At 37.1% G+C, this 24,131-nt stretch overlaps 3 protein-coding genes across 8 annotated transcripts; 1 reads left to right on the top strand and 2 right to left on the bottom strand.

Annotated features, from left to right (window-relative positions):
* Nucleotides 1–5,266: 5,266 nt before the first annotated feature.
* Nucleotides 5,267–6,582, bottom strand: LOC130932490 (uncharacterized). The gene is made up of 2 exons (XM_057861820.1): nt 6,123–6,582; nt 5,267–6,042 (listed from the first exon to the last, which is right to left on the bottom strand). Exons 1-2 carry the CDS (start codon nt 6,580–6,582, stop codon nt 5,267–5,269), a joined length of 1,236 nt encoding a protein of 411 aa, XP_057717803.1.
* A 705-nt stretch (nt 6,583–7,287) lies between these two features.
* LOC130935054 (protein CURLY FLAG LEAF 1) lies at nt 7,288–10,415 on the top strand. Of its 6 annotated transcripts, none has more exons than XM_057864610.1 (4): nt 7,288–7,801; nt 9,006–9,045; nt 9,229–9,488; nt 9,846–10,415. In XM_057864610.1, the coding sequence occupies exons 3-4, from the start codon at nt 9,237–9,239 to the stop codon at nt 10,236–10,238; spliced, it is 645 nt and encodes a 214-aa protein (XP_057720593.1). In that variant the 5' UTR covers nt 7,288–7,801; nt 9,006–9,045; nt 9,229–9,236; the 3' UTR covers nt 10,239–10,415. The 6 variants fall into 6 exon arrangements, with proteins under 6 accessions (XP_057720593.1, XP_057720589.1, XP_057720592.1 ...); XM_057864606.1 differs by having other exon boundaries at nt 8,622–9,045; XM_057864608.1 differs by lacking the exon at nt 7,288–7,801 and adding an exon at nt 7,859–8,095 and having other exon boundaries at nt 8,622–9,045.
* Nucleotides 10,416–11,209: 794 nt separating this feature from the next.
* On the bottom strand, nt 11,210–16,484 carry LOC130935053 (la-related protein 6B). Its single transcript, XM_057864604.1, has 10 exons — nt 15,701–16,484; nt 14,011–14,092; nt 13,662–13,756; nt 13,482–13,553; nt 13,146–13,225; nt 12,919–13,018; nt 12,512–12,559; nt 12,364–12,432; nt 11,984–12,130; nt 11,210–11,815 (listed from the first exon to the last, which is right to left on the bottom strand). Exons 1-10 carry the CDS (start codon nt 16,157–16,159, stop codon nt 11,573–11,575), a joined length of 1,395 nt encoding a protein of 464 aa, XP_057720587.1. The 5' UTR covers nt 16,160–16,484; the 3' UTR covers nt 11,210–11,572.
* Between the last annotated feature and the right edge of the window lie 7,647 nt (nt 16,485–24,131).

Genomic DNA, 24,131 nt, shown 5'->3' with positions numbered 1-24,131 from the left:
TTAAAAAAAAAATTTAAAATGCGACAAAACAAATTAGATATTAAATAGATATTCTAAAAAATTTTAAAAAAATCAAATTTTGACATAATTTTTGCAAGCATTACTATAAAAATAAGATTTTTTATTCTAAAACTTTGGTCATTTTATGTCAGGTGATTTTTTTTAAATATTTTATTGTGAATGATCATATTATTTTGAAAAATAAAAAGAAAAATATAGAAATTAAATTTTGTTTCGAATTTTTTTGGTTCATTTTCTAAATATTTATTCAAATGTTGCTGCAAAAATTCGGTTCAAATAGATAAATTGTTTGCTAAATAAAAAAGTTTTTTTATCACTTATAAAAATATAATATTTATTATTTTTTGTTATATTTTTTAATCATTCAAAAATTATTTTATCGATAATATCTTTCATAATTTTTTTTGTCGATGTCTGAATCTTTTAAGTACTTAATAGATAATTAACCTTTTCTTATAGGAAAAATTTGTTTTTCATTATTTTGGTCTTTTTAGGTACATATGTAAAGCATTATAATTTGTAGATTCTAACCGTTAAAATATTTTTTTGTTGGTAGCAAACCAACTTGAGTCACACCAAGAGAATAACCTTGTTCACAGTTAGAGTAAATTATCAAATCTGTATTCCAAAGATTTTGGTGATGATAAAAGAATATAAAAGACGAAAGTCTTTAAAATATAGATAAAATAGATTTTTTATTTTTAAAATTTGTTAAAAAATTTAAAGATATTTTTAAATTTTATTTTGTTTCAATTGTATATCTAAAATTTTTTATTTACATCAAATATATATTTGACAATTAAATTTTTAAAAAGTTTAGGATCAATACAATAATAATGTATGATAATTATGTCTAATTTACTTGTATTGAAGTTTGTTTTTATGAAAGATGAGTGCTAAGGGTCAGCAAGTTTTGTAATTTGTAACTATCAATTAATCATTATTAGTGTTTTTAATGGTGTAAGATTACATCCAATGGTATAAAATTACTCACTTTTCTTTTGATGGTTAAGTGTTGGCCCCTAAACTTTCTCTTTATGAAATTATTGTTGAATTAATCCTAAGTTTTTTTGAAAAATTAGTCCTCAGTAGTTTATTTGATGCAAATTGAAAATTTTTGGATAAAATTAAAATGAAACTTATGGGTATTTTAAAAATTTTTAATAAATTTTAGAGACAAAAAATATACTTTACTCTTAAAAAATTACTAAGTTTGACAAATGTAAACAAACGATAATGAATCACGTTTTCATTAACAAAAATCTCTTATCAATTCCATCCATCTCTCCTTCCAACAACCCACATTCAAATTCAATTTCCCCTATTCCAACCTCATGACCGAAAGCCCTCCCACCCCAACTATAAATAACTCCCTCTTTATCCATTTCCACCATACCTCCTACTATTCTTCCCCTCTTACTTGCATTCCACCATACACACTTTCTTTTCTCTTTTCCTTTCTTCCCACCCAAAGGCCAAAGCCTATACCCCCTCCCCTCTATCTCTTTCTTCTATCTTCTTTTCTTTTTCTTATCTTCTATTCTTCTTTTGCTTGGAGACGAGCAAGATTTTTAAGTTTGGTGTTGGACGCTCTACTTTTTGCTTTGTTATTCTTACCTTCATGGCACCCAAAACCGGAGAATCTTCAAGGAAAAGAAAGGAGAAAGCCCCCACTTCTGATCCCTGGGACTTCACAAGATTCCTCTCCAAGACCCATCAAGATCATTTTTATGATGTGGTGAGAAAGAAGAAGGTGATTTTCGAGGTCTCCTTCAAGCTGAAGGATGATGAGTACCCGAAAATCCTATATCAGATTCTAAGATGGGGTTGGAAAGTTCTGGCCAACCTCGTGACAGAGGTTGGAGTGTTGATGGTGTGAGAGTTCTACGTCAACACTTGCGTGACGAGCAAGCATGATAGAAGTGTGAACCCATAGCCGAAGAATTGGCGCACCATAGTCAGAAGACACATCATGGATTTCAAACCGGAGAATGTGAGGGTGGCGCTACAATTGCCAGAGTCACGAGAGGACCCTCATTCATACACTCGCAGGGTCAACACTGACCAGCGATTGGATCAATTTCTTATTGACATCTGCGTACCTAGAGCTCAGTGGAGGAGGGATGCTCAAGGTCATCCTTATCAGCTGGGTAGGCTTGACCTTAGGCCAGTAGCTAGAGGATGGTTGGAGTTCATCCAACGTTCTATCATCCCTACGAGTAACCACTCTGAGGTTATAGTCGAGCGAGCAGTGATGATTCACTGTATTATGTTCAACAATGAAGTGGAGGTACATGATGTGATCCCTCATGAGTTTTATAGAGTAGCTGACAAGTCCTCCACCACTACGAGGCTGGCATTCCCTCATCTCATTTATCTGCTATGTGCAGCAATTGGAACTCACATTGAGGGAGATACCTCAATCGATGAGGAGAGACCGATCACAAAGAAGGGTATAGAGCACGCTAGGGAGCCTGTACAGGGACCGCAACAGGAACCAGTTTCACCGCCTCCACAAGAAATTCCGAAGATGCCTCAGGGGATGTACTTCACTCCCCGTGATTACTGGGATCAGTTGACCACATCTTTAGGGGAGCTAACGTCATCCGTTGATCAGCTGAGGCTGGAGTATCAGGATCAGTCTGCTCTCCTCCATCATCTGATGGAGGAACAAAAGAGGCAGGAGCGTGATATTGAGGAGCTTAAACGCTCCAGAGAATTCTTCGGAGGGAGCAGCAACCATTACTAAGGTGGTTAAGTTTTATTCTCCCTTTCCTTTATCTTATGACTGTTTTGAGTATTTTATTCTATTTTCTATTTTCTTGTCTGAGTTTGCATGATCACTCTTAGGATTTCTTTACTTTCTAGTTTAGTAGTTTACTTTTGAAAATTCTTCAAGATGTCTTATGTATTACGCATCAAGCTTAAAAAAAAAAAGAAAAATCTATTGAAAATAAAGTAGTAAAATGCATAAGATCTTGAGTTATATTATGAGTTATTCTAGTTGCTTTGATGTGGTGGCCTTACCTCTATTTCTGAATGTATGAATTAAATGCGCATATTTGATATTGGAGTTGAGTATATTGGTTCTTGAGGAACAGAAACCTAGAGAAATATTATTGACTCTCTGAAATAAGAAAAGATTGATTCTTGAAGCAAAACAAACAGCAAAAAGAATTGAAAAGAAAGGAAAAATCAAAAGAAAAAGGTCCAAGGCTTTGAGTATCAATGGTCATGAGGGTCAAAATTGATCTAAAGCTTAAAAGAGTAGTTTTCCCTAACCATATGCTTGTGGTGTGATGGTGTCAAGTAACCCTTGGGACTAAGCACTTCAAGTCGTGACCCATTGCTGTTGCAAAGTTTGCCTAAGGCTCTGAGCACCATTGTCTGGGAGAAAAAGTAAGAAAAAATTCGAACCCAAAAGGTTCCCCAGTTAAGTGCTTGTGGTGCTCTTGTTTCAAGTTAAGCTTGAAGACAAAATACTTAGAGTCACGGCTAGGCTCAAGGTGCAAAGCACTAAAGAAAAGAAAGAGTTGTGTTCAAGAATCAATTAGAGCCTAAAGAAGAGAATCTATAATACCATCCGAGTTCTAGTTCTGAAGGATACTGATATTTGTGAGCTCCAAAGAAGAGTGAGATGCCAAAGCTGTTCAGGAATAGAGTGTCATTAGCCCTATTCAGTACTTAGCCCTAAGCTTAAATGACAACTCAAATCTTGTATATTTTCTCTTCTTGATATTACATTGCTTTTGGTTGCTTAAAGACAAACAACAATTTAAGTTTGGTGTTGTGATGCGTGAGCATCTTATACCCTTTTTTCTAGTTATTTTTATATTATTTTTAGTTAGATTTTATTCATTTTCACTTGATTTTAGTGCAAAAATCACCTTTGGATGTTATTTTAAGCTTTTTTTGTGTTTTTTGTAATTTTAGGTGAAATTTGAAGCAGTTTGGAGAAGCTTGAAGCAAGAAAGGAAAATGCTGACAGCACCCTCCCGGCGCTGAACGCCCACCCGGCGTTTCACACCAGCTGGGGGGCACAAACCAGAGACATGTGCTTCCTCCTTGGGCGTTTAACACCCAAACAACGCTAGCTAGCAGCCCGTTTCACACCTCTTTGGGCCTCTAAATGGATTTAGCACTTCTTATTTTTATTCTATTTTTTTATAATTTTTATTTATAAAATAATATCCTTTAGGCCTAGCATTTATTATTAGATTAGTATTTAAAAGAAAAAATCACTTAGGTGTAGGATCTTCTTTCTTCCGCACTTTTTCAGAAACTTGTTTTCTTTGTAAGTTATAAGTAACTAAACCCTCTGGTTAAGGTTAGGAGCTCTGTTTATTTCTATGGATTAAGATTATTATTCTTCTATTTCAATATATGTTTGATTCAATTCTAAGGAGTTGTTTTCGTTCTTAATCTTATGAATTGGGTGGAATGGGAGTATGACCCTTTTTTACATGTGTTCTTGTGATTCTTGGGAAAGTTATCTCACTTGAGCTACAGTTCAAAAATACTCCTCCTAGACGGATAATCACACAATCTGATGGGGATAAGCAACATCTATTCAGCCGGAATTGGGGTGATTAGGGCCTTTGTGGTATAAATTAGTGACCACGGGAGTGGCGTTTGATGAGGATTAGAGGAGATTAAATCGTTAAGGGATTAGGGTTTAATCACTTATGGTTTGCCATAGAATGAATCATTCATTGTTAAAATAGTTAGTAAGAAGTTTTAATCCGGAAAGATAAATATCTCCGAGACCTTAACTTATTTCTCATCATTGTTTTTCACTAAACCTTTACTTGCTTTTCTTTACTTGCTTGTTTATTAATTTTATGCGTTTACAACAACAACAACAACAACTCTCTTTTACTATTTGCCTGACTAAGTCCAACAGGATAACCATTGCTTGCTCAGTCCAACAATACTCATAAGATCGACCCTCACTTACCTGAGGTATTACTTGGACGACCCGGTGCACTTGCCGGTTTAGTGGTGGATATTCCAAAAATCTGCACCAATACCCTATGTTGACAATAAGTTTTTGCAAGTGCGAGACTTTGAATTCCCTTAAAAAGTTGCTACCGATGTGCCTTATATAAAACATCCACCATGCTCTTGGAGGTTGCCAATCAACTCTGGAATGATTTACTGCTCGGATTGACTCATGTCGGTCTGAGATCATACCTACACCGTCTCTTCTAACAACATGTCTTCGTAGATTCCTAAGAAAAAAGTGTCATGCATCAGCTGTCTCCCCCTCCATCAGAGAAAAAGCAATAGGCACACTGTTCTGGTTCCCATCTTGTGCAACAGCAACCAGAAGTGTACTTTTGTATTTTTCGTAAAGGTGTGTGCTGTCAACTTGAATTAGAGGATTGCAATGCTTGAACGCCCTAATGCATGAATTGAAACTCCAAAATACGTGGTGAAGTATTCTGACACCGTCCGCCTTCTCACTCCCGTTGTATAGGGGTCGTGTTTCTATTTGGACAATTGAGCCAGGCATCTTCTGAACCATGACCAAGAGCAACCATGGCAAAGCTTGGTAAGAATCCTCCCAACCACCGAAAACTTTGGCTATGGACTTCTGCTTTGCCAACCAAGCCTTTCGGTAACTGATGGTATAATTAAACCTTGACTGGACTTTCGCAATTATAGATTTGACATTGATGGATGGGTTGGTCTCAACCAATAGCCGTATAGCCTCAGCAACTGTGTCCGAGTCAAACTTGGAATGATCCTGTGAAATCGTTCCCATGGTGTACGTGTGCCTATCGTTGTATCTACGTATCTCCCAACAACCTTTTTTCTGTATCAAGCTGGCTCGGATAAGCCAATCGCACCCACGCCCATACGTCTTGCATTTCGCATAGAACATCTGTGGCTCAAACTCATAAACATTGTAATCGACTCCTTTAGAGATAGTGTACCTTCTTATTGTTGCGACGACAGACTTTCTAGAGCTATATTCTATTCCGATCCTAAACTCCCCGTCTTCAAGATCAGCAACACCTACACAAAACAGAAATTGTTACTAATTGATCCATCCAAAATATAAATGAAGACAAACGTATTATTCACTCATCACATACCTATATTTGCATATTTGGGAAATTTCGGTGCATGCATGGCGTTAAGGTCCAAGTTACGCATAAAAGGCGGAACGTCCATCGGTTGACTAACTGCGGGAGGAACCACTACATTCTTTGTTGCTGGCTCAACTCCCACGCCACCATCCTCATCTTCGTCGCAGGCTTCATAAGTGGCTTCGAAGTCCTCTTCGTTGTCACCGTTCATTCCTTCGTACACTGCAACTCTATCATCCTCTATATCTGAATCATTTTGAATCACATCTGCCTTTACATTCTCAAACTCAACACACAACTCAATCTGTGGTTGTCGCACCTGAGTCTGCTGATAAATTTGGAATATATTCTGCATACTCGCTTCGTCAATGATCGGCATAATATCAAACTGTATTCGACCATAAAAAACTATAACGGAATTCTGGTACAAAATACTGCTCACTCTTCTCAACATACCGTTCTCCATGCTTTGACAGAGACTGTTCTAAAGTTCCATGAGCGTCATAGTACATGAAACCACAAACAAAAATGGATTCTGACACACAAACCTTACTCCTTCATGAATATTTCATATAATCTCACCGTTGCGATACACTACCAAATTTGTGGTATCCTCTATGACACCAAAAATACACTTAAACAACTCTTCTCTCTGCAATGAAATGGTACCGAGTTTGGCCTTATATAGACAGAACACTCATTATGTACACCATGTGTTGCATCGCCATCAAATCACAGAGTAACACATCAGTAACACACACCCCACATATTGAAGCTGTCCTCCAATCACACTTCAACATGTCATCAACACGTCCCCACGTGTTGAAGATGTCCTCGAATCAGACGTTGCTATGTTAGCAAGCCACCCCCCACATATTAAGAATGTCTCGAATCATACATTGACACGTCAGTAACACGTCTTCACATATTGCCAGCTCGTTTTTCATGTGTTGCATCAGTACGCTTCCACGTGTTGATACTGCACATCTGATACCTCCATCAACATGCAAATACACTAAAAACATTCATTTTCATTCAAAACACTAATGTGCTCTTTATATTAAAAAAGTGAGCCTTAGTTTTATTGTTTTATAATTAATTTTAAATAGAAATAATAGTTTATCCAAAATGATAGAGAGGGGAACACAGAAGACAGGAGCAAGTCCATAGTCCATAGTAGTCTAAAGGTCTGTATTCCCTACACCTCCCATCAATCTCTTTCTTTGTGGTACGACAAGGCGATGGTGCCTGCTGCCACTGTCACTGCGGCCTTTATCCATAGATTCCCTGCTGTTTTGTCAAACAAACAAGGAAAAGAAAAGATTCTTTTATTCTCTTACAGTCCAGCTATGCCTATGAGACACAGCCACAGTCCACAGTCCACAGTCCCCTTTGGACCATCTCCATTCTGCACCAACCTCCACTTTCTCTTTTCAGTGAAAGCAGCGAAGCCAGACAAAATGCATCCCACAGTGGTTCCCTGGAGCTGACACCTCCTACCCTACGGTTACCATGACCCTTCCACACGCGCCGCTTCTTTGCGCGTGTTCTCTAATTCTTCCCTTAAAATCCACACCCACTCTCCACTCTTCTGCTTTCTAATATCTTCCCTTGCGTTTCGCGGTTCTGCCCCGCTCGCTGCTGCTTCCAGCCACCTCTATTTTTGGACCTCCTAACCCTTACTGGTAAACAATTAACCCCTTCCTTCCTTCCTTTCTTTTCTTCTCCTCTGTCTTTTGCTGTATTCATTGATTTCTGGCCGTTTGATTGTGCTTGTGCCTGTGGTATTCTGTTCATGGAGTTTAATTGCGTTCTTATTGCTTGAGATTATCCTGAAAAATAGATCATTAACTCTTCTTCTTGAATGATGTTGGGGCTGGAGTTTTTCTGTATTTGGTTTTTGGTTTCCTCTGCTCCTATACTTTGTTCCTGGCTTGGGGAATTTCTGAGCAACTTATTGGTCAGGGTTATGATATTTGGTAAATATGCTTCTTAAGTTTTTTTTTTCCCTTATTTTCCTGATGATGGATAGTTTATGTGCCAAGTTTATTCCTTGTTGATTTAAGTGGTTCTTACTTCGTGTGCCTGATTATTGTCATGTTCTTTTGTTTCATTGTGATTTCTCTTGGGATATTGTGGAGGATTGTGCAGATTTCTCATTGTTGTGTTGGTTTTAAACTTCAACTCCTTTATGTTTTGGGTCAATTTGCCGGGTTAGATTCTTTGGATTAATCATGTGTTACCATTGTGATTTTTAATTGGGTTATGGCCAAAATTGATGAAATTGTAATTCCTGATGGTCATTTCCTGCTCCTTGATTGTGCCTGTCATATTGTTTCTGGACTTTCCTTGCCTCTAAATGTTAGTAGAGCTGTTTAAATATATGCTGGAACATCAATGTCATCCTAATTTGTTGCTGCATATACTGATGGGTTGCTGTGTTGTTGGAACTTGTTGTTTCTTACCCCGTGCTCCTTAATGTTGGTATTGGATCACATTTTTCAGATTGAGTTGCTGCGTGGGTGACTAATGCCCTTTCTGATGGTTCTTGTCTTCTCATGGATTACAATGGCTTGGAAGTTTATGAATTTGCTTCCATTTTTGGTTGAACATTTGGATGTTTGATTCATTAACATGAATTGAGTTCCTAGTTGCGAAAAAAGAAAAGGGGTTTGTGCATGATTGGTTCATTGGAGGCAATTTGAAATTTACTGGTTCTCATGCTTCTCTTATTTTTGTCAGTATTGTGATCTTTTACCGAGGGATATTGAGTTGTTCTCTCAGAATATTACTGACCGTTGCCACATCGGTGGCTGTTTTCTTGTGATTAGTCTTGCGTTTTTCAAATAGTTGAGAGTCTCTAAGGCTATGTTTGGTGCTGTATTCTAGTGCAGGACTCTATTTGATTTTGCTCGCTGTCACATCACAGGTAGCAATGGAGTATCTGAATGTTTATCGTTTATTTGGAAGAGTACATCCATTTAATTAATAAGTTGAATATAATGCATGAGATTAAAAAGAGAAGGAAGTAGAAGAAAATTTAAGATTATATTTTGGATATATATGTATATGTTTGTGGTTTTCATAAAAGTTGTTGGAAACCATTTTTCAGCTCAGAACATGGAGATGGAGGCGATCACAGCTTCATTAGAGAGGTCTCTTCAAAATTGTTCCTTAAACAACCATAGCCATGAGAGCAGAAGGGAAGAAGGTTCAGTCACAGATGCAGAGGCAGATGCCGAAGCTGGCATAGGAATCTCATCCAGCTCAGACGATGTCCTGAACAACCGCATCTCCAACTCTGACACTACTCTAGAACTCAACTCTCATATCTCACTCCCTTACCACTGGGAACAATGCCTAGATTTGAAGGTTATTGAATTCTCTCCTCTTTTTTCTCTAGGTTCTTCATTATATAAAACAATAGTGCAACCGCACAGATGAAGCCCCTAGAAAGTTAAGATTTCTGCTCTTTTGTTTTCTGATTGCTTGTCATGTCCTTTTACTTTGCCTACTCTTTGGGGGAAGGTCCGGCTTTCCTTAGTTAATCAGCTGTCCTGAACATTTGTTCGATATCTGAATTGTGAAGATTTTGAGTCTTTCTAGCTAGGCCCGGCGGTTGGGTGCTTATTTCCTTTTAGAAGATGATTTTTTATAGAAGTTATCTGCATATAATTTGGTGGGAATGAATGAACAATGTATTGATTGTGTACTTATATACATGTACAGACGGGGGAAATTTATTACATAAACTGGCAGAACGGAATGAAAGCAAAGGAGGATCCAAGGAGGGTAGCAGAATACAGTAGCAGTATGAGTAGGGATTACAAGTCAGAAGAAGAGAGTTGGTACGATAGCGAAGAGTCTTCATCGGAGTCATGCCCCTCTTCATCCAAAGACCAGTGTTACCAAGAGCTGGGACAAGTAGAAAAGCAGAATAATAGTAGCAGCAGCAGTAGCAGTAGTAGTAGTAGTTATAGTAATAATAAGGGTAATGTCTTGGTTGTGGCTGGGTGCAAGAGCTGTCTCATGTATTTCATGGTGCCCAAACAGGTTGAAGACTGCCCAAAATGTGGTGGTCAACTCCTCCACTTTGATCGATCCGAAAGTGGCTCTCCATGATTCCCATTTCTCAATTCCACCATCCACCCCCTCCCCGGCTTCCTTTTTTATATTTTTATTTTTTGCTCTTGCCCTTTCAATTTCTCTTGTTTCATTTAGCTTGCCTGAGTGTAAACTACTAGTTTTGTTCATTATTAGGATGAAAATTTTCCAGCTTTCATCGTGCTTGCATCAGAATAGGTTTCCATTTATTCGTAATTCAATTTTTTTAAAAGAAAATAAATAATTCAATTACTCTTCTCTTTTGATAGTAAATATACTCTTGTTCCTGTTGTTTATAAGTGTAAATCAACTTAGTCGTCCCGATAATAATCCAATTAACAGTTAACAAAGTGCTGATGCGTACTGTATATTGCAATATTTAAACTGGTTTAACCCAACGGTACCACCACCAATTCCAACAGAGTCCCAGAGTCAAACAGAAGCACCCACACCACCTCTCCCTCTCTAATTTGAAAAACCCAATTTCAAGATAGTTTGAAAATTAAAATTCCATCACTGCCTCCTTCAACCGGGGCACCACTTAACCACCCCATCTTCACGGTCTCTAAACCAGAGACCACCAGACATCAAGCATTGATTTGTTCGCTACACACTAGATCTGTTTCCTTAGCTCCACTACGGGACAACAGCATGAAGATAGATGTTGTTAGCGAGGCTGGTGCAGCCAACAACGATGCAATATTCCAAAGGGATTCGACGGTGTGAATGTGTGCTGTGTTGGAGTTGGTAATGGTGACGTTGACTGTGGATGTGGGATTTCAACGGTGTCATGCTAGTGTTGGACTGTTTTTGATTGTGTTAGGTGCAGTGTTTTTACCTAAACAAATTAATAGTCAAAATTATATTATTTTATCATAAAGTAATATACTCTCACTCTACTTGGAAGTTCAAACTTACCGTATCAAACTGTTAACAAGTAGCTAGAAGCTACTCACAGAAAAACTAATACTGCTTTGACAATTTCGGAATAACCAATTGAACTGAACTCCAAATTCATATTTTAATACTGCTTTGACAATATACTGGGGTGCCGGGTTCCTTTGGCCTTACATCTCACTAGAAAAATAGGATGTATTTTTCTATATTGGTCAGATGGGAAAACACAAGGATCGATAATGGCCTTAAATGGAAAGACAAGAGGTTTGACCGTTTGACGAGTTCTTATATCACCATTCACCATGTCTAGTTGTTCACACGTTATAGGCAACGGGCAGACTGACTACTTTGTTCTATCCTTTGATTTCACTTTTCTACTTTTCCCTCATTAAATATCTGCTTCAGACTTGCCCCAGAAATAAACTCGCTATAAGTACAGTAGCACAATATTATGCTCAAGGTATATTAACAGCTATGGGCTTCCCCCGACCCATGGAAAATCCTCTTGTACCATCTGGCATCCGGGGCCCTGGAGGTTGCTTGGCGACAACTTGTTCAGTAAGAATTGAATTATTGGAATTGGAAGTTTGTGTTCCCAATTGATTATTCACACGACTATGAACTCGGCCACGACCCTTCCCCCTGCCCCGGCTACGCCCTTTCCTCTGCCCACTCTCTTTTTCATAGGCATGTTCTTCCTGCCAAATGAACAAATATATATAAAGGCAAGGCATAGAAACCGTAAATCCAATTAACAAACCCAAAACCAATTAACTGGTTATGGAGTATCCATGTAATCATTTGCCATTAAGCAACAAAGACTTGGTATATCACATAATCAGCAATCAAAATATCCAAGCACTTACCACATGTCCATGAGTATGAGTATCAGCAACGGGAGCATCTTCTACTGGTTTTTCATTTGCCTGCTGCTCGGGAAGAGAAGTATAATCCTCCTCGCAGTTAGCTTCAGTATCAAATCCCTTCTTTCCCCGTCCTTGAGAAGGTTTTGGCTGAACATGAAATATTAAAGAGATATTATGTCTAAAGTCTAAACTATATTGAATATTGATCTATCCATCCAACAGTTTGAAGACTCCTCAGCCTTGAGTCGCCTTATCAGGCCAAACTAGAGAGGGATTTTTATTTTTAATTTTATTAAAATAACAGGATACGGCTGTTGTAGATAAGAAAATAAGAATTATGATTGTCAATGCCCTATATTCAAAGAAAATTAATTGTATACCATGCATCTAACCATTTGACGAACCCGGAGGCCACTCCGCCAGTTTCGCTCATCATTCAGCTCCGCAACCTGCCAATAGTACTCACTCTTGTCATAATGCCAAAAATGCCATCGCAGTTTGCTAACTCAGAAATAAAATGGTACTTACTGCTCTCTCAGCCAGCTCAACAGATTCATATTCAACAAATGCATGCAACTGGAACAGAAAGCTCCGTTAGATTCAATAAATTACATACACTTCATTAATACTCTCCATGAAAAAGAAAGGTAAAGGTTCTCATTACTTGTCTTCTCAACTCCCATAAATTGCAATCCAAAATCAAATGTCAATGCCCAGAAATGATTGCATCAAACAAAGGTAGCCATGTCTATACTTGGAAACCATAGTATCATGCTAAGGACTATGGAGAACCATTAAATGGTCATTTTAACAGTCAATTATAGTATATATTGGAGAACTTTTGCCAAAACATAATGGAAACAAGAACAGAGCATGGTAACTCAACAGATGAACCAGTAGTAGATGAATTTATGCATGCATGTATGTATGTAGACCTTGTTAGCTAAATGTACGCCATCAACTTTTCCCAATCTCGAAGCTGAAGAAGCACCACTATTGGAAGTTTGAGGAGGACATGTCCGGATGGTCTTCACGCTGCAGAATCAAATGCAAAATGGCAGAAATTTAAAATTTAGTAGCAAATACCTAACTTAAAAAGATTATGGGAAAAAGAATACTGTGACAAACATTGTGCTGCTTAAGTTACAAGTTGCAATAATACCTCCCAACAGCAGAAAACACCTTCATAAGATTCTGATGGCAATGATCCTCAGGTAGGTTTTCAGCTACAACAATACGAGACTACAACAAAAAATAATCCTAGATGTTAGAGAAAGTGAGAGGAAAGAAGTCTAATTAAGAGCCACCAATAGTAACCAAAGAAACGTCATTAATTAAAATATTATGAAAAGAATAAATAGCATGCATATTACAAGGGAAAGAATGAATAACATGTATAATATTAGTATCATATTTAATCCATTCAACAAATTGTTTGCTCATCAATAACTTGTCCAGCATAATCTATAGCCAGTCACAGAGTTGTAGTAAAATTAACTTGTAGCTCTTCTATATCAGACTCAGTTAGGGGATGCTGGCGTTTGACTTTCTTTCCATCTTCACTTACTACCTGGACAAGATACCAAAAATACGAAAAATAAAATTACGAAAAGATACACAGAGAAGAACATGAGTTTGATAATATTAATTAATGAAGTATGAGAGCGAAGAAGCTTACAAGTTTTGTCGAGTTCCTCAAAGCAGTCGCAAGTTGAGAGTGACTGGTTATGAGGGCCTTGATCTTCTTGAAAGATGCAACAACAGATATAGGAACTGCATAGTTTTAGAAAAGCATTAATACAAAAATCGCAGCTCATGAAAACTTAAACCATTTAGCAACCATCTTATTACAGAACAAAAAACAATTCACTAAATATGATAATCTTTAAGTAGAAACTGCATCATCTCATTCCTCTCTTTAAAGTTAGAAAGAAGTTCTGGCAGTAGTAGAATAAAATGCTTTGGTTCATGGTGATTCTGCCACAAAGAAAAAAAAAAGAAAGAAGGAAACAGAATATACATCTTACCAAAACCTTCAGAATCTTTGTTGATGAACCTCATTAAATGATCAGTAGTAGCTAAGTTTAAATCACTGAAATAATACTCCACCTACAAATTATGGCATATTTAGATAAACCAATATAATAGTCAAGTTCCAGCATTCAGTCAAGAAATCAAGGATTATACTAAAAAGACATTTTTTGGGGGAGGTAAATGTTGGTAACAAAATAAGAAAGATGATAGTAAAAAAGGGAAGCTACTGATACACAATGTCTTCCTGCACCTCACATAGTGCACCATCCCCCAACCATTCCTCAACATCGGCAGTTTAAAGTATTCTATGACGGAGAAAGATATATGTAACAAAAAATAAAAATTTCCCTTGATTGTTATCCATTCTAAATTTCCTTTATATGTAACAAAAAATAAAAATTTCCCTTGATTGTTATCCATTCTAAATTTCCTTTTCTGCCAAATATGAAAAGGCATTAATGTTCTAGAATTCCACCAGAAATCCATTATAGAAAAGTACTAATTCCACCTGAAATTCATGATCCAAAAGCACTCTTGACAGCTAATTGAGTTATTCAATTTCCCAAAAATTTCAGAAAATTTCAACAAAAAGCTTCCCTCTGTCTATGTTATAGAAAGTAAACTATTTCAGATAATAGATATATAACTTGATAGTAGTGCCAAGTGCTAACTTAGGACTCCTGAAGACTTTTTTATGAGTAAAACATATCAAAATTTCAGCTTCTTGCAGATTTTAAATGCCACTCTATAGCTGATATTTAATCAGGAAAAAACAGGGGTAATGAAGTTCTATTGTAGGCAATTGAATACATCAACGCACATCCACTATCATAAGCAGTAAATTGTTCCAACTAATCTACAACAATGACAGCAATGAACCAAAGGGGAAAAAAAAAGAAATGGAAGATTAATCTGCTATTTCAGCTTCATACTGTAAAAAGATATTGAGGCAGCGTAAAGCTGCAGTTTCTTCATAAACTTATGACCAAATTTTATCACGATCCATTTTATCTCCACCCCCGCCCTCCAATAAAAAAATAAAGCATCCGACTCTCATCATTATCAAATTTCAGCCCGAATTAACACATCCAATTGTGCCCGAGAGCCAGTTTACAGGCAAAATTACCAAACCTCCCCCTTCCAAAAATGCTTCCTCGGGTCAGGTGTGGTGATCAATTTGTCCCAATATGAGTTACTGTTCTACGGCACTCAGACGAGGGAATGACTGCAGTGTGGATTTTGGATGGTAGAGGAGGGGAATAGGGGATTATTTATCATGCACCATTTATTGGTTTTAAACTGTGGTACACAACTGCACTTGCAACCACAATAAAGCAGTTTCAAAGAACTCAAGTTGCAACAACCACATATGAAAACAATTGCAGTTGAAACACCCAAAATTTATCCTACGAAACTTTAAATCCAAGAAACTTCCAAATCATTCTTTATTAATTTTTATAGACACAGTATATAAACCTCTTAAGTTTAGGAACAAAAAACTAACCCTTCCCTCCAAACTACTAAACTCCCAATCCAAATATAATACCTAACATCCAAAACCTAAATGTATAGATGAAACGGGTAATATCAATAGGATAACAGAAGCAAGGAATATTCCGCCTACTTGCATAATTCAAAGAACTTGAGAAAGAGCATCCATTCAATTTGGACACTAAAGTAGACCTGATTCAAAATCTTCTGACTAGCTTCCTCAGATAGCTTGCTTTTGGAAGAAGGAGTGTGATCTGACTCGCCGTGAGACTGCTGAACTTGCGGCACACCGGAATCGGAGCCAACATGATACTGATTCGGGTGATGGTGAGAACGGTAGTGAGCCTGAACATGATGATGATGCTGATGAGCAAGATGATGATGGTGGTGATTCTGGACGGCTGGTACGTGACCTTGAATCTGTACGTGGAAGGGTGAAGTCGGGGGCGGTGGATAAACATGCACCATACCAGAAGGCGGCGGAGGAGGAGGCGGCGGCGGCACCACTAGCCGAGTAGTAGGTCGCGTGGGCACGAATTCAGGAGCCTGTGCGTTGAGGCGGCTAGAGGAAAGGTTTCTGGAGAGAGATGGATCTGCGTGCGAGGAAGAAGGGCACATGTCTGGGGCTTCTGTCAGTGATTCTTGAGCCATGTCACAACGATCTAGAAGCTGCTTCAGCTTAGACCACACTGGCAGTTACCTTTTTTAGAAGAGGGTGGACTATGAGTCTATGACAGGAAAAATATCAGTGAGATGGGAGATTCGTCAAGCATAACCCCAAGAACAATTCTCAAATTATGACTCTTGTTCAATTAGTTTCGGGGTGGTACTGTTACACTGGTCAGAGCCCCAGCGAGATCATAGGTTTTTTTCTGGGGTCGTGATAGGATCATAGATGGATGACTTTATGAACTATGATTGACGAAGATGGACGCGGGCCCAACGGATGACTATCCAATTTTTCTGAGAATGCTATAAGTGTAGCGTGATCTTTATTGCATAAAAAATTAGTTTAAGAAAAACTTATATAGATTCAAACAACAAAAGACTCTTGTCCAAAAAAAAAAAGCACCAGACTCAGACTACTAAACAATACAAATATTGGAACATAAAATATATAATTTTCATAGAATATTGAAAATAGTTTATTTATTAATCAACTTGGGATGGTTGAGCCGTCTGCTCACTTATTTATTTAAACAAGTATCGAAAGTTTTAATCTCGTCTTTTTTATACTGTAATTCATTAGCCAACGATAAATTCTTAAATTAATCTTTGGTTTTCCAAGTTCAGTAATACCATGGTAAACAAAAAATACTGAGATTTTGCTGTCTATCCTCTAAACATACACGAGAAAATTGACATTTTTTATATATTTATTTTGAAAAATATCAAATTTCTCATTAAATTAAATTAAAAGGATAAAGTATATTTTTTACTCCTGAAATTTTTTAAATTTTATTTTATTTCAATTTTGTCCTAAAAACTTTTAATTTGTATAAAATGTATCCATGTTAGCTCATTTTTTAAGAAGTTTAGGACCATTTCAACAACAACTTTACAAGGACAACATTTAACGTAAACAAGTCAGACACAGTTTTGTCGTTGACTCTTAGTTGTCAATCATTATTACTGCGTTAGTCCTAAGTTTTTTGAAAATTTAATATGCAAATAAAAAATATATGGGATAAAATTAAAACAAAATAAATTTAGGAATATTTTAAAACTTTTAACAAATTTTAGTAACAAAAAGTATACTTTATCTTAAATTAAATTTATATATGGTGAATCTGCTGCAGTTGATCTAAAGCTTCTAGGTTATATGCTCGTGGTCAATCGATCATGCTTCTGGAGGTGTCACATCAGTTGATGTGAGTGAATTTTTAATGCTAAATGCAAGCGTAATTACAATCATGCTCTCATCCCCACACTATTGGTTTCCTTCGCGCCCGCTAAAGTTATATAGCTTTTGAAAACCGTTCATTTTCTGCATTGATCTTCCCTTTCTACTTTCGTCTTCTTTCTTTCTCTCTTCTTTCCTTTTTCATTCTGCCTATTCTGCGGCTCACAAGAAGTGGTTGTGCTCATTTGTTGCCTGTTTTTGTCGACATTTCTAGTACATTTTGTTCATTTTTCATTATCCCTTTCCTCCTAATTTTCTCTTGCTACGTTTTTGCTTTTGTATTTTGCTCTTAGTTTAATAAGTAACTCTAAGAATTTTGAATTTTCATAATAGGATTATCTGGTAAAAATAAGGGGTACCACTGTTGTATATGTGGTGTAGTCTTATTTTAAGTAGGAATAGCTAATTGAATGGCTTAATCTTCTTCGTTAAAGTATAATATTAGGCTTATGATAGTGGTGGTTCCCCATTTGTAGGTATTGCATGAAGGAATCCTAATCTCCAATCTCGGGGGCTTGTTTTTCTTGACCTAAGAGTTTCCAATACTCACTATTAGTGTACTTCTGACGTGACGGAAACCCCTCTACGGCCCAGTGAGGATGATTTGAAAGAGCTTCGAGAAATCGGGGATATATGTGGAGGTGGTACTGCGGAGGAACAATATGACCTTTCCTTCCTGGACGCGCAGGAGTGTGCTTGCTATATAAATCTCTCGGTCCTGCACATTCCAGATTGGATGTAGGTGTACAAATTCATGTTAACTATACTGGTGATTAGGTTCTAGTTTTCACCCTTTGTCATTGCCTTCCTTAACTGTTGCTCCGTGACTCTCTCCTAACTTCATCCTAATAGTTAGGCTACTATTAGTTGCTTCGAGTTGGAGGTTTTCCTATTCTTTTTCCTTTTGACCATACCGAATCGGGAGGAAAAGCGTTAGAAAGGGTACATGTCCTTTTGTGCGGTTTAAAATTGTAAAATTTTTGGGCTCTTTGAGGATTTATTTCACAAATTCAAGGAGCAATACTTTAAGGTTAGGATGGCTAAGGGATAACATCCATTTCGGTTAACTCATGAGGGTTAGAGGAGGTTTCCGACTTACAGGAACTATGACGTTGGGGTTGACTATTTGATAAAGGTCACGTATCAAGGTTTGTACCAAGTAGGTCAGAATGTCACCGATGTGTTGTGTGATATGAGGAACTAGTGCCCTTAATCCTTGGCTAGACAAGGGTGACCGTGAAGCTAAATGTTAGTACATCGGTAGGTTTCTACTATTTCTTTCATGCTCTTTCCTATGACGTCTTTATATTTTTCAAGCTTATGATTCTAACTTGCTCATTTTTCTTTTGTAGTTGCTATGGCTGGTGGACAGGTGACTTTGGCCAACCTTCGTAAGGTGGAGCAAGAAGAAAAGGAGGAGAATGCTACTGAAAAAAGTAACTTATGACGCTATCCTTCAGCATGACATATCTCATGGCACGGGAAAAGATGATGACCTGCATGTCATCTTGGACCCTGATCCCGAGAAGAAAAAACGAAAGAAAAGTGGGGGCAGCAGTAAGGGTAAAGATGGCGTCTCTCCGATGGTGATGTAGAAAAGTTTTAATTCCCTAGGTTTCATAATTGAACACTTGCTTCCTAAAATTGGGAACTTTTTCCTGGATTGTGATCTTTCCGCTCAAGCAAAGTAGGTTTATTGTTCCTTGCTTCATTCTGCAGCAATTGTTTGAAAGGCAAAGCCTATTCCTATTTAATTTTGTGTGCTAGATGGGAAACTGTGTCAATCTCAAACTTATCTTGTGAATTTGAAGGAACGGAAAAAGGCTGCTGAGACTGCAAAGGTCGATGCTAAAAAGAAGGTTAAGGATGCAGAAAATGAAATCCAACGGCTTACCGATAGAGCTTCATTTGTAGATTTCAATAGCTAAATGTCGTGCCAAGGAAGCAAAGAAGAAAGCTAAAAAAGCAAAAGAGGTAGCTGCTGGTTTAAAGAAGAGGAACATGGAGATTGTGAAGAATGCTAAGGAAGTACTTTTTGACAAATAAAGATATCCTAAAATCACATGTGTTGCTTCTTGCCCCTGATATTGATGTCTCACTTCTCGACGCTTGTAAGATTATTAAGGATGGGTGAACTGTTGATATTCCAATCCAGAGAAAAGCTTAGTTTATTTTTCTCTCTTTTATCTACTTTGTATATTTGTCTAGAATGTTTGTTTGCTACCTAAGGGGCCGATGAAACTATTTTGTATTTTTGGTTAAGTTATTACACTTTTATTGTTTCTGTTGGCCAAGTTGTATACTTTATCATTTTCCGCTTTATTATGTTGGATATCCATTACTATGGGCAAAATGGCTTTGAGATTAATCACTTCCCGTGGAACCGATTTGAATGATAAATAGAAACGAAATAATAAAATGCTTGGGCACCATTAAAACCTTCCTTCACCGTTAATGGGTTCCTTAGGTGAGGTAAGAGTACCCATTTATTAATGAATTTGCAAACCAATCCAATTTACAAGGTAAAATAAAACTAAGAACAAATGCTAAAGGAAAACGAAATATATCTAAATCAAATAAATGTTAAATGAATAGCGATGTTCACTTGACCTTAATAATAAAATCACTTAAGATTAGCAACGTTCAAGGATCTCGAGATCTTGATATTGACGAGTTTTTCGAGTTTGTATGCTCCCTTTCCATAGGACTCGCAAACTTGGTATCATCCTTCCTAGTTTGGTGATAACTTGCCTTCCCTTGGCCTAACAGCTCCGATGTTATTGTGGCGTAATACCAAATCACCGTTGTTAAAGGTCCTTCTTCTTACTACCCGATTGTACCTTAGAGAAATTCGTTGCTTGAGAGCTGCCTCCTTTAAGCGAGTCATAGCTTTTACCTCGTCTATTAAGTTTTTCTTAGCTTTTACATTGAAATTTTCAAAAGAGCCTAGGATTAGGTTCCCCGATCTCAACTAGTAAGATGGCCTCAATACTATAAGTGAGATGGAAAGGCGTTTCACCTATCGAGGACTTTGGTGTAGTTTGGTAGGACCATAAGACGGAATTGAGCTCATCCGCCCATGTCCCTTTCTTTTAGTCCATTCGCTTTTTGATCCATTTGAGAATAAGCTTGTTTATTTCTTCTACCTTACCGTTCACTTGCGAGTGTTCTACTGAGGAGTAGTGCTACCAAATTCTTAATCCCTCGAGGAGACTTCGGATTTTTTTAGTAGTGAATTGAGTGTTGTTGTTAGAGATGACATCGATGATTTTGAATCGGTTGATTATCTAACTCCAGACGAACTTCCTGCAGTGAGTTTCCGTGATGCTAGCTAGGGCCTCTGCTTCCACCCATTTCGTATAATAATCGATGGCTATGATTATGTACTTGAGTTGTCTCGGGACCGTCGGGGAAGGCCCCTTGAGGTTGACTTCCCACATTGATAATGGTCGGACGTCAGTACTGAGGTTAACTCTTGGGCAGGCACTTGGTGAAAATCATAGTTTTCTTGACATTTGACGCGTTTTGACAAATTGCATGGAGTCTTTGATCATTGTGGACTAATAGAAACTTGCCTTCACCAACCTTTGTGCCAACGACTTGCTGTGTGGTATCCGCAGCACTCCTCATGCAATTTCCTCATAACATACTCCATTTGATCTAGCCAGAGACATGTTAATAGTGGCTGTGAAATGCCTCTTTGGTATTGCCTTCCTTGTAGTATGGTATGTTTCACGACCTCACTTTTTATGGTTTTTGCCTTAGTCGGGTCATTCGGGAGTATACCCTCTTTGATAAACCACTTGATTGGAGTTATCCAATCCTCCCCTTTTTCTTGGTTGATGAGTAAGGTCAGAGATGACTCTTTAACTATTTCAAGGATCAGAGAGTGATTTTCGACATTTGGCTTTGTAGTGATAAACTTTGATAACAAGTTTGCCCTTGCGTTCTTCTCTTTAAGTATATGTTGGATAGTGACTTCGTTGAACGAAGCACAAAGCTCTTTTACACGGCAGTATTATCCTTTTCTGTTATCGTGCATAGAATAGTACAGTCCTATATAATTTATCTCAGAAAATATTTGGATATGAACCACTTCAAAATAATAGTATGAAATGCCAGAGAAAATTTAAACAATTTAGAAAAACACTTGAACATGAACTACTTCAAATGATAACATAGGCATCACTAGTCCTAAGCTGAAGCTAAACAAAAACAACAATAACGAAAAAACACCACCTAAAGTTTAAAAAAACTAAAGGAATACTAATAATTAATGACATTTCTAACTCTAACTCATATGATCCTCATCATTTTTAAATTGAAAATTCAATTATACAAAAAAATCAACCACACCAACCTCAACCCTAATTAAAATTCTCAAAACCCCAAATTGACTTGTACTTTTTAAACATTTAATACATCATCAACGTTTTTAATGCAAACTTAAGTAACAAACCCTTAACAATACAGAAACAATCACTTTTATTCTTCATGATATAAAAACAATAAACAGAAATCATAATAATAAATACAAAATCATCAAAATAAAATTCAAAATTAGAATTATAAACAAAATTTCAAACACAACATTATTAAAATAGAATTAAAAAAATCCCTAAAAATAAAAATAGAATTAAAAAATTCTAAATCTAAACTAATAGATGAACTAAATCTAAAGAAAAAGGAAAAAAGAGGAGGACAACATAGTTGGAGGGAGGAAGGAAGCAGCTCCGACAAAGTGGTGGCAATGGTGACCAACCAACAAGATTGTATTATTAGGATATTTTAAAAATAAATTAAAAAATAATTGGAAGAAGGAGGAGGACAACATAATTGGAGGGAGGAAGGAGGCAGCTCCGGCGATACAAGGAGCAGCGGCGACAGAGGTGCAACAGTGGCGGCGGCAACAGTGGCAGAAACGACAAAAATGGTAGTGATAGAGTGACCAACGCAACGCAAAGAGTCTACGCAGTCTTTGAACGTTGTTGGTGGTGGTCGACGTTAGTGGAGGGACTACCGAAGGTGGTTTGTGGGAGAGGAAGAGAGGGAGAGAGAGAGAGTAGTTCAAAAATGAGGAGAGAGGGTTCGCGGTTTAAATTTAAGACAAGATTACCGGCGGATTGCTTTGCGAATGACCAAAATGCAGCATTGCACTAATTCGGATTATCAACGGATTTATCTGCCAGCAAATTCAACGGTAATGATCGCACCATTTTTTCTTTTTTTTTCTCTCCAATCATTACTGGCGAATTTACCGTCAGAAAACCGGATCCGATGGTACTTTTTTTATCCGACAAATTTATTGTCAAATCCGCCAGTAAATCTGCTGCTAATATCCTACGCTAAATCTGACTGTAAATTCAACGGTATTCAGCATTCTTTTAGTAGTGTGAGTTTCAATTGTGTGATGACTGGGTGCATCTCAGTATGCACCACACTTTGTATTTGTCCACCATTTACCTCATAGTTCTCCAAGGGGACGTGTTCCTTGTTGGCTTCTGGTAAATTCTATGAATACGAGTGATCAGAGGCCATTGGATTTTCATTTGGTTTCTCGGTACACAAATGGCTGCCAAGCAATGTTAACAAAAAGAGGGGGTGGCCGTAAAGATACTCTAACTCTCAAGTTAGTGGGTATCTTAGATGCAAGGTTAGTAGGATAGATTCTATCACTGTTAGCAGAACCGGACCGGACCGGCCGATTCGACCGAAAAACCAGTGAACCGGACTCTATACCGGTCCGGTCCGATGATTGGACCGTACAAGGTTAAGAACCGGTACAAACCGGTCAAACCCGCAAAGAACCGGTAAAAACCGGTCAAATTCGGTAGTAACCGGTTCGACCGAACCGGAACAATTTAAAATTTTCTCAAAATGGAGCAGTTGAGGTTCGAACCCCCACCCCAGTTGAGGTTCGAACCCCCACCCCTCCAGAAAATAAAAGGGAGCTACTTCCACCAGGCTAGCTTATCTATTACTAATATTTATGCAAATTAAAATATATATTAATATTATTCAGTAAATAATTTATTTTTATTTAATTTATTTTAATTTTAATTATAAGTTCACTCATTTTTAAATTAATTATATTTTTATTTAACAGTAATTATAAACTCACTTATTATTTTTTTCATAATTATATAATATCTATTAATATTATTTTTCAATAAATACTTGTAGTATATAATAGTATAATAGATATAAACTAATTAATAAATTATTAAAATTAAAAAAAATACTTATTTTAATATAAAAATAAAATAAAAATATTTATAATAGAGTAAAATTAATAAAATACTTATTGTTTCTGTTCCATATTGTTTAGAATAGCTAGATATTTTTAAAATATTAGTAAAAATATGTATTTTAAATTTTTAATTCTAAATTTTTTACTATATTTTATTTTTTATTTACATAGGACCGAGTTAATCGGTTCAACCAGTGACCCACCAGTTGAACCAGTGACCCAATGACCCAGTAACCTGACCGGTTCGATCATCGGTTCGGTTCTGACAACTATGGATTCTATACTTGAAAGAGTTGAATGCTTCTATTAGATCCTAAATCTTTGAGGATAGTTATGGATTGGAGGATCTTTTCGAATTATGAATTCGAAAAGCTGTTAAGGCGATATCAAGCTGCACGGAGCTAGTCCAAAAATATGTGGGCCTTAAAGGAGCCCAAAGAGTGGAAATTAAGTTTTTTGGACCATAGGTT

Source organism: Arachis stenosperma, chromosome 6, assembly GCF_014773155.1.
Source record: "Arachis stenosperma cultivar V10309 chromosome 6, arast.V10309.gnm1.PFL2, whole genome shotgun sequence".
Taxonomy (NCBI): domain Eukaryota; kingdom Viridiplantae; phylum Streptophyta; class Magnoliopsida; order Fabales; family Fabaceae; genus Arachis; species Arachis stenosperma.
Note: the sequence above shows the minus strand (reverse complement) of the source record. Positions and strands in the feature narration are given on the sequence as shown.